Source organism: Lactuca serriola, chromosome 3, assembly GCF_051521515.1.
Source record: "Lactuca serriola cultivar US96UC23 chromosome 3, Lser_US96UC23_V15, whole genome shotgun sequence".
In the NCBI taxonomy this organism is placed as follows: domain Eukaryota; kingdom Viridiplantae; phylum Streptophyta; class Magnoliopsida; order Asterales; family Asteraceae; genus Lactuca; species Lactuca serriola.
The window spans coordinates 3,568,824-3,584,589 of record NC_136410.1 but is presented as its reverse complement, the minus strand read 5'-3'; the positions used below and the strand labels follow the sequence as shown (position 1 = coordinate 3,584,589).

General features: G+C 35.2%; 1 protein-coding gene across 1 annotated transcript; it reads right to left on the bottom strand.

The window, feature by feature from the left end:
- Positions 1-377: 377 nt before the first annotated feature.
- LOC145091334 (uncharacterized) lies at positions 378-1,803 on the bottom strand. The gene has a single exon (XM_079029032.1). The coding sequence runs from the start codon at positions 1,370-1,372 to the stop codon at positions 473-475; it is 900 nt and encodes a 299-aa protein (XP_078885158.1). The 5' UTR covers positions 1,373-1,803; the 3' UTR covers positions 378-472.
- Positions 1,804-15,766: the final 13,963 nt, after the last annotated feature.

Here is a 15,766-nt window from a genome sequence, read left to right as displayed (position 1 = left end):
TTTACTTTGCATTTAATGTTTCATTAAATGCTTAGTTGGTTAAGTAATAATGAAGGGGTATTTTGATAAAAATATTATTTATTTTTAGAAATGAATTATTTATTAATTTGGAGCAAACAAAAATAAAAAAATAGACTATAATTTTGAGACGGATAAAGTATAAGTTTTGAAGATTAAAAAAGGTACATGGAAAATATAGTAAAGTTTAATCGTCGGAGGGGGGCTGGTTGTCATTTATACAAAATCGTGAAAACAGTTGATAGATAATTAAGAAAACAAGAATATAAATGATTTATGAAAAACTAAATTATACTATTTTCAAATGTATGTTGCGAAGGTTAAAGAGAGTACAATAAATGAGGTTTTAAAGAGGAAAATTGTAAAAGAAATTTAGTATCTGAAAAATATAGTAAAGTTTAATAAGTCGGAGGGGCTGGTTGTCATTTCTACAAAATCGTAGAAAACCATTTTTTTACAATTTATAGATAATAAGAAAACAAGGCAACACCGCACGAGAATCAAATACAAGCAACTCGCCGTTTTCCCCACTCACTGAGTCATACCCGACTCGTCCATTATAAACCGAGTCAAACTCTAACTGCTTTCCGACCCGACCCGCTATGACCCGACAAACAAGCATCGCCTTCCGCCCTCTGCCGCCACCGGCACGCTCATGCGCGACTCCGCTCCCTGAAAACGTACACAACGCAGCCCCTTTTCCCCACTGAAACGACCACGGTCCGCCACCCGCGGTTTCATACGCGCCGCCGCTGGTGGTTCCCAGGCATTGAAACCTCATGACCTCATTCCCATCTGCAACACACCGTGCGTGGTCTTCTCCGAAGCCATTGAGGCCTCCGCCACCATTATCAGTTGATCCGGATCCGGACTTCACTAACTCCCTGTACTCCTCGAATCGGGTCACAGTTCTTGCCAAATTCTGGACCTTGAAAACCATCTCAATCCGACCGGAAAAAACCTTAGGTGACCAGCTCGTATGGAATATAATCTCCACCACGTTACGCGACGGGTGTCCCTCCGCCAGGTCAGTCAATGCCGGAAAATAAGAATCAGGAGGACGTGGGTGTCGCCGGGGATTGGATGACACATTACTGCTTCGGACACGGGTAACATTATCGGGTTTTCTTGAAACGGGGTTTTTAGGTTTCCGGGACGGCAGCTCTGTCGGCGGTGGTTGCGACGGTTTCGGCTTTCTTGGTTTTTGTTTAGTAGTCTCCACAACGTCTTTGAGACTCTGAAAACTCTTTCTACAACTTGAAGATGCCGGAAGAAGATGAAGATGGTGGCTTTCGATGACGTCGTCTCGAGCCCTTGCTTTGCATTGTAACGACTTTACCCACCCCGCCGCCATCGCCGGCGACCGTATGGACAGCAACGTTTATTCTCTTTCTCTTTATCTATGTATATACGCACCACCTTAATCTATGTATCTCCCTTCTCACTTTCTCTCTCTAAACAAAAACTGTCTGTTTTTGTTGGTGGAGGAGCTTGGAAAGAATGCAATGGAAGATGAGTAGCCCCATAATAAATCCGAGGACGAATGAAAAGACGAGAATACCCTTGACAAATACAAAGATTTACGTGACCACGTGGGGAAGAGATACTATTATACGAGGGTGAGAATCAGAAAACAAAATAGTGCATTAATGAGTATTAAATTGAAGGATCCAAAAGACCATCAATGGTGGTCAGATTGAAAGAGAGAGAGAGAGAAGAGAAGAGAAGAGAGAGAGAGAGAGAGAGGTAATGCCAGTACGCCACCATGAAATATGGTGGTGGTGGAACTTGGAAGTGGAATAATTCGGTTGCAAATTGGTTCATATTCATATTCATATACCAGAATATATATGGTCATGTTATCATTGTTTTGACTTTCAATAATTCTTTTTTCCACATATTTCATTATAATTAACCATAACAAATTCAATGAAATTACTAAACCATGTTCAATTCCATAATTAACGTATCAAATAATATTCAAATTTAATATTTCAACTCAAGACTTGAGTTATCAAAGACACATGTCCAACCACCAAACTTTCATTGTCTTTTTGCATTAGGTAATCATGATTTCTTTCATAAATTGCTTTTTGAGATTATATTCAAAGAACAAAATCTTGAAATAATTTAGCTTCATATGTAGCTTTGCCTATAATTTGATGTATAAAAATTATTTTCAATTGTAATTTGTTTTATAAATAGTATACATTATTTATGTTTGCTTTCTTGTGGCACGTGTATCTCAAAATTTTTATGTGTTTTTAAGACGAATTTTTTTTATTAAATCTTAATAAAAATATAATTCAATTCCTACGTTTATTTTTCTGAAAAGTATTATTGTTTTATTAGTTAGTTTATTTATATCAGTGCCATATAAAATTTAACAAGTTCAAAAATGAAAATTTTGCATCTAATTTTCATCAGGTGTATAGTTTATCCTTTTTTTTCTAAGATAAATTTTATGTTTTCTTGTGGAAGCTAACCCAACCTCCTGAAGCCAACAGTTTAAGACTTTAGTTGTGACTGATAGTTGTATGTTTGATTTTTGGCTTTCAAGCAAGAGATCAAGGTGTTTGTTTTTTAAAATCTAACCACATTTATAAAATATGATACGAAATAAACGTTGCAGTCTATATAGAAAAGAAAATTTATTTTTTAAAATCCGAAGAGACAAAGACAAAGACAAAAAAAAAAAAAAATGAAGTTTAAAAAATTGTCACACTTATTGCATGAGACTGGTAATTATTTGAGGACTTAGAATGGCAAAATGGTATTTTGCCCAAGTGATGATTTATGTTGGTATTTGGATTCGCTGAGTCGGGGTATTTACTTAATTGTTAATTAAGGTTTGGTTTGTGGATATGTTTAGTGAGAAGGATTTTAGCACCAGCAGCTCGTGTGTGAGACCTATTCGTTTACCGATAAATCCTCTTACTATACCTTCCTGTGTGAGAGTATGTGTGCATGCTGACCAGCTGTGTCTTACTTAATATTTGTTGTTATGTGCTATCCGGAGTTGTTGATAACTCCCGGGCGTGTTGTTAGCCCACTAAGATTGATGATAGTCTCCAGGGTGGTTGATGTAACATTCGTGTTTTCTGCTAGATTAGTCATAGTTTTGTAATCATTTTGGTCAACTACTATAATCTTTTTATCTTCCCTAATAAATGAAAATAATTTTGTCACTTATCATCATCTTATGCATTATACCACATGTCATTTTTGTGGTAAATTTAGATTAAATTATATTCATATGTCATATTGTATTTTTTTTTCATTTTATTAAATTTCATATAATACTTAAATTTAATAAATGTAATAAGAAATGTATATCTAACTCATTGATGCAACTTTCCTTATAAGTTCAAATTTTCTAAATTGAATCAAATTATTTTAGCTGTTTATTTATTTAATTTATTAGTTTAAATCTAAAAGATAAATAAGCACTTCTATTTTAATAATTAATATTTTACTTTTTTCATATAAATTTAAATTTACTAAATTGTTATATCTTTATATTTGTTTATTTTTTTAAATAAACTCATTTAATATATGGGTCTCGCAACTAGTGAATGAATAAGAAATAATTATTCATATATGTATGCGTTTATGTGTTTTATATGATATTTTATACAAAATTTACAGGTATTTAATAATGAAATAAATAAGATTAAAATATGAGTCGAAAATAAAAGGTTATTTAGGACAAATAATCATATAACCTACTTGTAGTATATATGTAACAAGAATTCCAGAGATATATGAACGTTCGAATCTGACTTAGAACAAAGAAGTTATGCTTCTTTGGAGTTTCGAACTTAAACCTGCACGCCTCTACGTATCGTAAAAAGTAAAATTTTGATAAGTTACCTTTTAGCCTAAGTAATCTAAACAAAAGTCGTAGTAGTCGTTAAACCGAGAGCGTGCATATAGAGAACGTCAAAATCTGACATCGTATAAGGAAGTTGTGATTTTTCTAAGTTTCAGCGCAGCAGTGTATAACACTGAAATGGTAATTTAGAACGATTGATTGTTAGGAAAAACAATCTAAGCAAGATTTGAAGTTCTCGTCCATACCTATTTGTCGATATAAAGAAAGTCGAGAGTGGATATCGTATGAGAGGGTTATGATTTTTACACGGACTTTAACAGTCTCAGCCTGTAAAAATATAACTTTAAAAATAAATTCAAAATTAGCCGACAAAGTCTAAATTAAAGTTGTAGATCTCGTCGATAGCTACGTGTGAATATAAAATCCGTCAAAAATGGAGCTAATATAAGCAAGTTGCAAAAATTTTAAGAAATTAGGAAAATTCACGCGAAGCCGCGCGCACGGATACACTACCCAAATCGCGACACGTGGTGTCATAAGGAAGCGACACGTCACCCCTTCCAACCATATACACAACGCATACCTAATCTATGTGTGGCACACATTTCAAAAATTCCTATAAATAGCTCGATTTCATGATGTTCATATCTTGCCCCTACAACCTCTCTCTCTCTCTCTCTCTCTCTCTGTCTCTCTTAGTTCTCCATCCTGTAGCCCATTTTTCCTTAGTTTTCTAGTAGTTATCAAAGCCCTGCGACGCCTTGGAGTACCCGACTAGTAGTAGCTATCTAGTAAAAGCTCCCGGGTTTGAGTTTTGCCCACATAATTCCCGGTTTTCATTTGATTACTCTGTAAGTCAAGCTATGCTATGTATTTTAAGTGTAACTTTTAATTATAATCATAGTCGTTATTATGAACCAATAATGAAGATTTATCAGTGATCCCAAGTCATTATACTAATTGATCTACTTACGGTAGTGATGTATATGTTGGATTTAGTGAGGTGTTTAAAGTAGGATTTCCAAAAAGTATACCCTGTATACAAAACAGAACCTACCTCCAATATGGTCCTACCTGTTTATTCCTTATTTGATGGATCTTGATGTAGACATTGAGTTTATTGAGGAATCTAGACAATCATTAAATAGTCGCCAAGATTATGAAACTAGACTAAGACTTAGTGCTTTATATGTTTAGGTCTTTGAGAAGTGTTAAGGCGAAGTGTTGCCCTAACCCCGAGTCACCTACTTTTGGTTGTAACATCCAAAATCTAGAAGGTCAATTATGGAAATGAATTCCCTTTCTAGGGGCCAACTCGTCGAGTTTATGGCATAAACTCAAAGTGTTAGAAGCTTTTGGGGTGTATGTTTTTGAGGACCAACTCGTCGGGTTGGTATAGGGAAACTCGATGAGTTGGATGTTGTTTGAGAAAAACCTAATTTTAGGGTTTTCACCCTATTTAAAGACCTTAACTTCCTTTGTTGGCCTCATTACCAGCCTCCTAACCCTAATTTTGTGTATTACCCTTCAAGGCTGAGTGTGTGAGCTTGTGGTGAGCTTGGAGAGTTGGTTTTTGGTGATATTTGGAAGGAGTTTGAAGAATGAAGGTGCTTAGTTTGGAAGGAAGGCTTTGGATCCAGAAACTCTCCATTTGTTGCAGACCTTTTGAGGTATAAAGTCGAAACCTTGTGTTGTTATCTTCTAGATCTCTTTATGGGATGTTTTAGTTTGAGTTTTTTGGGTGTTTGGTTAGGTTGTCCAAAGGTTAAGGGTTTCAGGGGTTATTATGCTAGATTTGACCCTTTTATGACCTTTCTTGGCATTAAGTTGCAAGCTTTGCTAAGTCCTAAGTCCCATCCATGCATTAAGTCCTTTATTATGCCATTATAGGCTCTAGGGTTCCTTTCTTGCATGCATGGACGTAAAGTTGGAAACTTTACATGATAATCCAGCCTTGGGATGCCAGATTTGTGTTTTGGGTGTATGTTTTGAGAGTTTAAGGGCTTAATGGGTTAAGCCTCACTCTATTAAGTCAAGGATTTGGGTTTGGGTTCATTGTAGTGGTTTTTAAGGGTAATGTTGGAAACTTTAGCCAACTAGTCATCATTTGGGAAGCGATATGAGATTGGAAGCTTCTAGATTCGACGGTAACGACTTAATGCATTAAGTTATTTGATTCCTAGCCAACTCAGCGAGTTTAGTAGGAGAACTCGGCGAGTTGATGCGATTTTTCCCGATCTATGCATTTAATGGAGGAACTCGACGAGTTGAAGGACAACTCGGCGAATTGGGTCAACTCGGACTGTTGACTTTGAATTTTGACTTATAATTAAGGGAATTATGGTCTTAGTATAATGCTCGTATGGGGTGGGCCCAATTTGGAGAATTAGGTCATTAATGGGTTTTAATGGATCTAATAGTTTCTGGTATTTTGGGCTTGAGTTGTTAATGGGCCATTAGGATACAAAGTGTTTGGACTGGAAAGAATGGTTGGGCCTTAAGGCAGGGCCATGTAAGAAGTTTGGGCCCAATTTGGAGAACGAAACATTCCTTATAAGGGGTGTGGATATTTTCCCTATCACAACGCGTTTTAAAGCCGCGAGGGCAGCAGATCCTATAGCAACCCACTATTTTTCTAGTCAAACCCCTTTGTTATAAAATTTCAATTTTTATTTATTTCATTAAGTTCATAAGGGTTAAAACATGTTTTAAATTATAAATATTTTGTTTACTTAAGTGTTATTATTTTTAGGATAAGAATATACTTAAAAATCAAAAACTTGTCTTTTGGAGCCGAGAACCTAAGACCGAAAAACTCCCCCAACGAAATCAAATCTCGGATAGCAAACCCTTTTCGGCCGAGAACCCCTTTTCGACCGAAACACCCCTTGGCATATATTATTCCACTCGAAAACTTCGTCGTTTTCTCATATTTCAAACCGAAAATACTCTCATTTTGCTCTCAAACATCATCCAAGAACCTTCAAATCTTAAAGAACAATCCTTAAAATCCTCATAAATTCCACCTAAAACACCAACAACACCAAGAACAATCTTCAAATCTTCATCTGACCGAAAACACATTCCCAAACGAAAACGAGTTCCCAACCGAAAACACCATAAGACCGAGAATCAGGTTCTCGGTTGAGGTTTTTAGGACCGAAATCAAGGATTTCGATGAAGGCTAGACCGAAAACCCACATCAACACTTCAAATAATTTTCCGTAATTATTCCTTACGTAAATTAAGTGTTGTCTAACACTTTAATCAATTGTTTCACCAATTTAAATATGATTACGTGTATAAATAATAATAGGAAACCGTTAACTCCGTGTACGCTAGTCCGAGGATCATCTCTACAGTTCCACAATCCAGATTCGAACGCGCACTAGAGGTAAGTTCATACCCCTAAGTTTTCACTATTTTTAATGTTTTAGGGGGAGAGTACAAATAAAACACAAGGACTTTTGTGTTAATATACAAACTGGTTTATGGCTACATCTTAACAACATATGCTCATATATATATATATATATATATATATATATATATATATATATATATATATATATATATATATATATATATAACATATTGTTTACCCTTTTGTAACATGTTGAGAAAGAGGCTATTTTATACAAATCTTTTATCATTTACCTTATACACACTGATAACTTGCAAGGGTTTTCATCCGATTACAGAACATACATTCAAACTATAATAGGTATAGTTTGGGAGATACTACACTATTTTACATACTCAAAGAACACTATACAAAAACATGTATATAAACTATAATAGGTATAGTTTATGGAACACTACTCTATTACACTAATTCAAGGGTACACTACTAAATAATTATTTAAGTATAATTATTTTACACTACAAAGTACACCACTACAAGGTAATACATACAGTTTCAAGTACAAGAGAACACTAGTACACTATATGTAAATTAGTTAATACAGGATTGTGAGGCACTACTTCGGGGTACCCATCTGGGTACCGGTTCAATTCCTATAAATTATAACCAGAGTCTCCTGGTGGGAGATCGTGAATTTGTGTATAGATCTATACGGGACTAACAATCTCACACCTGAGCTGCTTATAACAGCTAGTCCGATAGGCCTGGGGTGACAAATGTCATAACATTCCAATGCCTAAAGAACGTTGTAGAGGCCACTAGTAATATCAAGCATGGTTATTGATGGGTTTTTGAGCATTCTAACACTCCTATGGTGTACATGAAACCTTATTAACCTTGGACCTATGTTTTCTCTAATATACATGCGAATGTTCAATATTCCAAGGTTTTATCCTAACTAGCATAATATGAAGTATATACAATACAAGAATCTAGTAGAATGACATACCTTTTGATGGAGCTTGAAGTCTTGAACCTTTAAGAGCTTAGTGCCCCAAGTGTTGCACCTCAAATGGTTCACAAAACACCAAAAACCCTTGGAATAACTTGAGAATAAGAATACTTAGGTTCACTCTATGAAAATCGGCCTTGCCCTTTTTGTGTATGCACTAGTGCCAATTTCATGAACTACAGAACTCTTTATATAGTGTGGAGGATTAGGGTTACATTCATGTAAACCCTAATACCCATGAACTTTCATTTCCATTGCATCCATGGGTTAAAAGCTCCATGGACTATCCATGAAAGCTTAGCCCAACCTAAATGAGCCTGGCCCATCCTATATATATATATATATATATATATATATATATATATATATATATATATATAAGAGTCTATATTTAATTAGTTCCCTTTTGATCACTAAATTAATTCTAAATTAATTCTTGATCAATACTAATTAAATAATATGATTTCATATTAATATATTAGAACTTATAATATATTAATATAAATCGTAAGTATCCTTTTTCTCATTTTGTCTATCCAATTGTTCCGATGCCATGCAACCCAAATGGACCATGCTACTTTCGGGTCGAATACATACCAATAATAGTTATGGGCTTAGACATCTAATCCAACAGTCTCCCACTTGGATAAGTCTAAAACTATTATTGCGTATGACTCCAAGATCCCGACTAGCAATCGTAGCTCTTAAAGCCATTGTCGAACTCTGACCCAGTCAATGATGTGTCCATTAGATAATGGATCATATATTCCTCCATTCTAGATATCATATGGACTAAGACATGGATTATAATCATTCTCTCTGTCCATTTTTTGTTTCCCGGTTTCCGATTTATGACGACTGACTAATTGAACAAATCAAATCAGTCCAGGCTTGGCCAAGCACTCAAGGGTGTCATCACTAAATCATTGAGGGGCCTACAGATGTTGCTTTTATCCCTACAAGGGTAAAAGTAATGGATAAAATTCGACTCATATGCTTGCTCTATATACTTATCAAATCACACACAACAATGCGTATTATAACACCAAGTTACTGGTGCGTTTTCACATTATCAATGTGCAACCTACTTGTAGACTGCAACTCATATCTCTTGGTTTGAAGAATATAAGATATTATCGTCTCATGATTCACTCATGATAAAATCCATGAAGTGATTCAAATGAGCGTGGGTTGAATCCAATACTCGAATCTCATTCTAGGAGCACTCATGAACACTGCAACCACTTTGTCCCAAACAAACTACAGACCCTTCATGACAGTATTGCCTCAATACCTACTTCCAAAGTAAGATCGACTGTGGATATTTCGAATAACCTAGTTATTCGGGTAGTAAAAACATGCAAAGTGAAACACAAGAATAATCGAATCCAATATGGTCTCAGAACTTATGAATATAAATAAAACACCTTTTATTTATCACCGTATTGATTACACATTATTCGTTGCATAATGTTTCAAATAATCAACTTAATACTTGAATTAAAACAATAGTCATGCCATGCTCCAAGCATGCATACTATGTTTGTCCAAACAATAGTTAGGCCATACACCAAGTATGCACACTATGTTTTTCTATGATCCTTACTTTGTGGAATAGATCAATTAAACATAATTCTGATGATTCTCATTTCACAATCCTGAATCCTTATCGTAAGTGTAAGAATTCCAAATTCCTGCCATTTACCTAAATCAGTTAGATTTTAAACTCATATGAATTGATCCTCTTGTAATGACTATGCACAAAGTCACAAAGACGTGACAAAGAACATTACAAAGTACTCCAATGGAGATCAGTTCCCTATAAACGAAGTCTCAAATTCAAATTACATTCCTTTGAACATCCTTCTTGCATTAAGTTTTTCTAATCTTTCACAGATTGAATAACTTCCACCTATGGAGACATTTCCATATTCCCATTTTGACTATCACTTCTGAACAAGAGTTGCCTCTTTTTCAGAATGTGTCAATTATGGTCCTTTCCAAGAATTTACACCATACTTCCAACTGTCACTGAGCAACCAATCTTTGGTAAACCTTAGATTGTCCTCGACAATTGCTTAATTAATTTTAGTCATATCCAATTCCAGACCTTTTCCCCTCTTAATGCCCTAGGCATTTGAAAATTTTAGAAAGGATAAATACATGTAATCGATCCTATATCCAAATCATATAGGACACGATGCATGATGTCTCGCATAAAGACATGATCCTAGATCAATCTTTTGCTACAGTATTTTTTATTTGCCATTTTTTCATAATTCAACTATGATGAGGGACGTCATAATCATAATCGAATTTGAGAACGCAATATATATATATATATATATATATATATATATATATATATATATATATATAGAATTTTCTTATGTTGAACCATTCCAACATAAAATTCATATATATATATATATATATATATATATATATATATATATATATATATATATATATATATCCTCAACTAAAGATGATTAAAATCTCAATCTAAGCTTTTAGAATTGAAATGAAGTATAATTTCCTCTCCCTTAATTATAGCAAAACAACTTTTCCCAATTGAAACTTCTGTTTTCTATAATTAACATTGCTAACTTGCAACACTTATCATAATTATCATGCTCCCACTAACATGATAATTATTATCATAACACTTCTGCTCCCATTAGCTTTGACATGTATCCAGAAATCAGCTGGACTTCTAGAAATCAATATTTTATTGACTTTCTTACCAAAGTTTAGATTTCTGATACGAGATGCTTTGATAAAAATTTATCAAAATCATACACCTTTCCTTAGATATCTCACATTTGTGTCTAAACAATTTTAGAACTATGAAAAGGGATGTCGTAATCATAGTCTCAATTGTTTAGACCTTTTCCATTTCTCACAAGTCCATGTTAGTGTGCCTTTTAACCACACACGCTCCTCTAACGACTTTGAGAATGCAAATATCACAATTGCTATCTACTTAAAACCTACTCACTGAAAGCGTTTGCTTACCATCATTTTCATGAATCGAAGAGAAACCTTATGACACTTAGATTTCTATGGTGTATGTGTTACTGTCCATGTGAATTTGTCAAAACCATAATCAAAAGACGAGGTTAGTGACAAACCCAAACTCATATGGAACAAACTTATGAAATCTTAACTTATTGCCACTTGGTAGCACAAGGCCTACCATTGCTTCCAAGTTGTTATGTAAACAATTGAGAACTTGTAGAACTCAGATGCATAGTCAATTTTAACTGGAATAGGCACAAAAATAAGAATATGTCAACACGATAGGTTACAAACCTCAAGTTGTGCACTAGTGATAAACTACAGTTTTTATTCTTGGTTAGTTCTTTAAATTCTTCCAGGATCTTTTAGACTCCCACTGTCCTCTTGACATATAAGACTCTTTTGCCAAGAACCATTCCTTGACAAATAAATATTCAAGAGATAGTGCAGATTCTTATCAAGACAAACACTTCACACAATCGGCCTTAGTTGGTCTTTGTTTTATCCAAAACATCACAACTTACCAATTTCAAATATACAAAAGTAGAACACATTTTACTCTTACATCTGACAAGTGTTATAAACCTTCTTTAAGATGTGTCACTAAAGTTACAATCTTGGAGTATGATTCTAAGAATTGTTTTGGAACGAAGTATGACTCATCTTCTTGATTTAACCACTTCAACAATTCATGACTCCTCTTCTTAGCCATAAGAATGCACTAAGATGTCCTTAGAGGATGAATTGTGATATGGTTTCATAATCATTAAGATGATCATAAAACATGATACTAAAGTACTCTCCCATCTTTTCAGATTTGAATAACTTTTATCTTTCTGCCTAATTTGATTCTTCTCATTCATTCTTCCATACATTGAAACTTTTCCAATGTTTCAGAATTATACTTAAACTTGTAAGTATGACCATGTTTACAAAACTTTAGTAAATCATGACGAATAGTCTTATCGATCTTTGTGGTGGACTTGACCAATGCACAAGAATGTGTATTCGATCCCTTAGTCCTTCACTTCACTTACATATACATGTGAACAAGGAATTAGTCTTAATTTTCCAAAGATGAAAATTTTTGATTCAACATACAATACAACTTGCATGATTCCAAGTTTTGGTCCAATTGAAACTAGGGTGATGAGAATCTTTCCTTATTGGTAAATTTAGACACTACCACAAATGAAAGATTCAAATTCATATTTCCATTATTGCTAGAAACATAAAAACATCAATTTTTCATAAATTCCATTGCATGGAGATATAAAATAAAACAAAATAAAATTTTATTTATTTATTAAACTGCGGAAAAAACTTTTTCCTTACAATGCAACTTAAAATGAAAACTGTGCTATTACATATTTCCTAGCAATCTATCATAACCCCTAAGTAGTAGCTCAAGAATCAGATCTTCGAACCATGCGATTGAAATCCATCTTCGCGATCAGATTCAACATACTCTTCTTTTAAGCTTCCTTCCCTTTGCTTTATCCTGCAAAACATCTAAATGCAACCTAGTCACATCATGTATTAAGAATCAACAATTTGGAACTTAATAGAGTTAGATAGTAGACTTACCTGAAGTATAGTAAAACTTTTTGATTCTTCCTTCTTTCAGATCTTTCAGGTAGTTAGGGCAGCTTCGCAACCAATGCCCCTTCTCTTGACAATAAAAACATATAGACTCTTTGGGAATGGTACACGGGAGTATGATAGACCTAGCATTTCCCTTTACCTTTTGGTCAACCGAGTTGATCAAGGCGGATCCCTTTCCATTAGGAAGAGAAAGCTTTTCTGGATTTCCAATATTACCATTGTCAATGTCCATGGAAGTTTAAGAAATAGACCGTCCACCCAAATTTACTTTTCCAGTGCGCCAAAACATTTCTGATTCAGCAACAACAAGAAAATAAGAAAGATCAATGAGGGTCATGTCGTGATCTGTCACATAGTAGTCCTTAATGAACTCACTAAACGACTCAGGAAGTGACTGAAGAACCCAGTCAATAGCCAACTTCCTTGGGACAACGACACCCAACATGTCACACCCCAAGTCCAGAATGACGGAAACATTCTAGGGTGGAGGACATCATGTATAACATCACAACCAATGAATAATAGCAATCATAGCAACACAACCATTACAGTGAATACTTAAATGAAAATGATTACATCAGTTTGGAACTTTTTCTGAAACTTGTTTGAATTACATCAAATAGTATGTAAAAATATAAACATAAGACTCTTATTGCTCCAGCTTCTCAAAAAAAATCCAGCAGGTATCTGTCTACTGATTTCCTGAGAATACAAGCAGTTTGAAAATATCAGCACAAAGCTGGTGAGTTCATAGCGGTATTTTAAAATGAAAACTTGTTGATGAATTTGTAAAATTGCTCATATGGTTTCAAGAAAATTTGATATTTTCTTTAGTGAGAATGTAGTGTTATCAATTCTATATAAAACCATGAATGTTCGTTACTGAAAAGTGTCGTGATATGCGAAAATACTACTTCATGTGACCAACTAATGCTAATCATGATGTATTAGTATTTCGTACGTGAAACCATTGTATAATCGGTTCTATTTGAAAACCTTGGCTATAGCCAATATATGTAGTGTGTTTTATTACATAAAATAAAACCATGTAGCGAAATCCCTGGAAATTCTCTGGTTGTAGTGTGTATTAGTTTTATTTAGTATAAGTAAAACTGTTGAAGAGTGCCAATTTGTAAACCAAAGGTGATTTATACATATTGTTAGTCATATAACCATACTTGATATGACTAGAGACCTTTCCAACGTTCTTCAGGCGTTGAGCTAAATGACATTTGTCACCCCAGGCATGTCTGCCTAACTGTAGCGAGCAGTTCGGGTGTGGGATTGTCAGTCCCGAATAGATCTATTCACAAATCTTACGCTCTCCCTCTAGGAGACTCTGGTTATACTATGATAGGATTTATCCCTGTACACCTAAGGGTACAGTGTTGAAGTAGTGCCTCATAGTATCGTACAATCTAGTTTACATGTAGTGTGGTAGCGTTATACTGTAGTGAAATCCGTATGCATACCTTATGTAGTGACAATCAGAGTTATGAATGCCATGTTCATGTAGTGATGTAAACTGTAAACTATATATGTCCTAGTGTGTATGTGTAGTAGTGAAAGTTTATGTACTTGTTACGTTTTGAAAATCCCAAACTATATTGATTATAGTTTGCATGTATAGCGTAGTGAATATCGAGTCCGAAAAACGATGCAATTAAGTGATAAGTTGTAAAACTTCCCTTATGCTCAACATAGTACAAAAGGGTTTAACGTATGAGAATTGGATGAGTTTTATATTTTTTTCAAAGCTCTTTGTATCAATTTACAAAAGCACTTATGGTTTGGCTTGTATTCTCCCCCTGAAAACATAAAAAAAAACAAGAAAAATGTAGGGGTATGAACTCACCTTGAGCGAGTGGTTTGAACGAAAGACCGGTATGGGATGTTGAGTGTCAAGTGAAACCTTGAACTTAACTTGACCCTAATAACATGTAATGACACACATAGGAGTCAAATGAAGATGTTTCACCACTAGATACCATGGAGAATCACTCTAGGGACTTGGAACTAATTGCACCAAGTGATAGAACCTTATAGGATTGAGTAAAGGGAGTTTATGGCCACCTTGAGTGTGTGTGCGGCCATGGGTGTGCGGCCATACACTCATGAAAGAGGGTGCCTTCGAAGTGTTCTCAAGGTCCATGCTTGCATCCATGAAGTGTTCTAGGTCTTTACTCAATTATAGTGCAAGTTAAGGGTCCTAGAAGTGGGTTTGCGACCCTAGGATGTGTGTGTCGTCGCACACTAGAGTGTGTGGTCGCACAAGGGTGTGTGCGGACGTACACAGGTGTGTGCGGTCGTACACCCCACAAGATGATGTCCAAAATGTCCATTCCAAGGTGCAACAAGGCTAGGGGCATGTCTATCTCGAATATGGAAGTCAAACTCTCACTTTGGAGGGTGTTTAAAGGGTGTGTGGCCACCTTAAGGGGGTGTGTGGCCGCACTCACTTCCAAACACGAAGAACATGTCGATTATTGCACACTTAAGGCTTAGATAGAGTGGTCTTTCATGGTTTGCAAGTTAGAGGATGAAGTAATCACGTTCTTGAAGCTTTGGAGGGTTCAAGGTTGGAGAAACTTTAGAGAATAGTGTAGTGTGCTGCCAAGGAGTGAAAAGAATGAAGGGGAAAGGAGTCTACTCTTTATATAGGGGAGAGAGTGCTGTCAAAAGGTGAGTGTGTGGCCAAGGAGTGGCTGTGCGACCGCACACCCATATGTACGAGCGTACACTCCTCCTAGAGGTGTGTATGGCCCGATTTTCTCACTATACGGCACGCTGACTCATTCCTAACCTCAACCTTGGTCATACTCAAGCTTAGAACACTTAAATGAACCCTTAAATAGTACAAGAAATCAACAAAACAAGTTGAATATTGATTGATTGGGATAAGTGTACAAGA

Bases quoted from the DNA above. Each gene is read 5' to 3' on its own strand.
- LOC145091334 (XM_079029032.1), bottom strand. From the start codon at position 1,372: ATGGCGGCGGGGTGGGTAAAGTCGTTACAATGCAAAGCAAGGGCTCGA.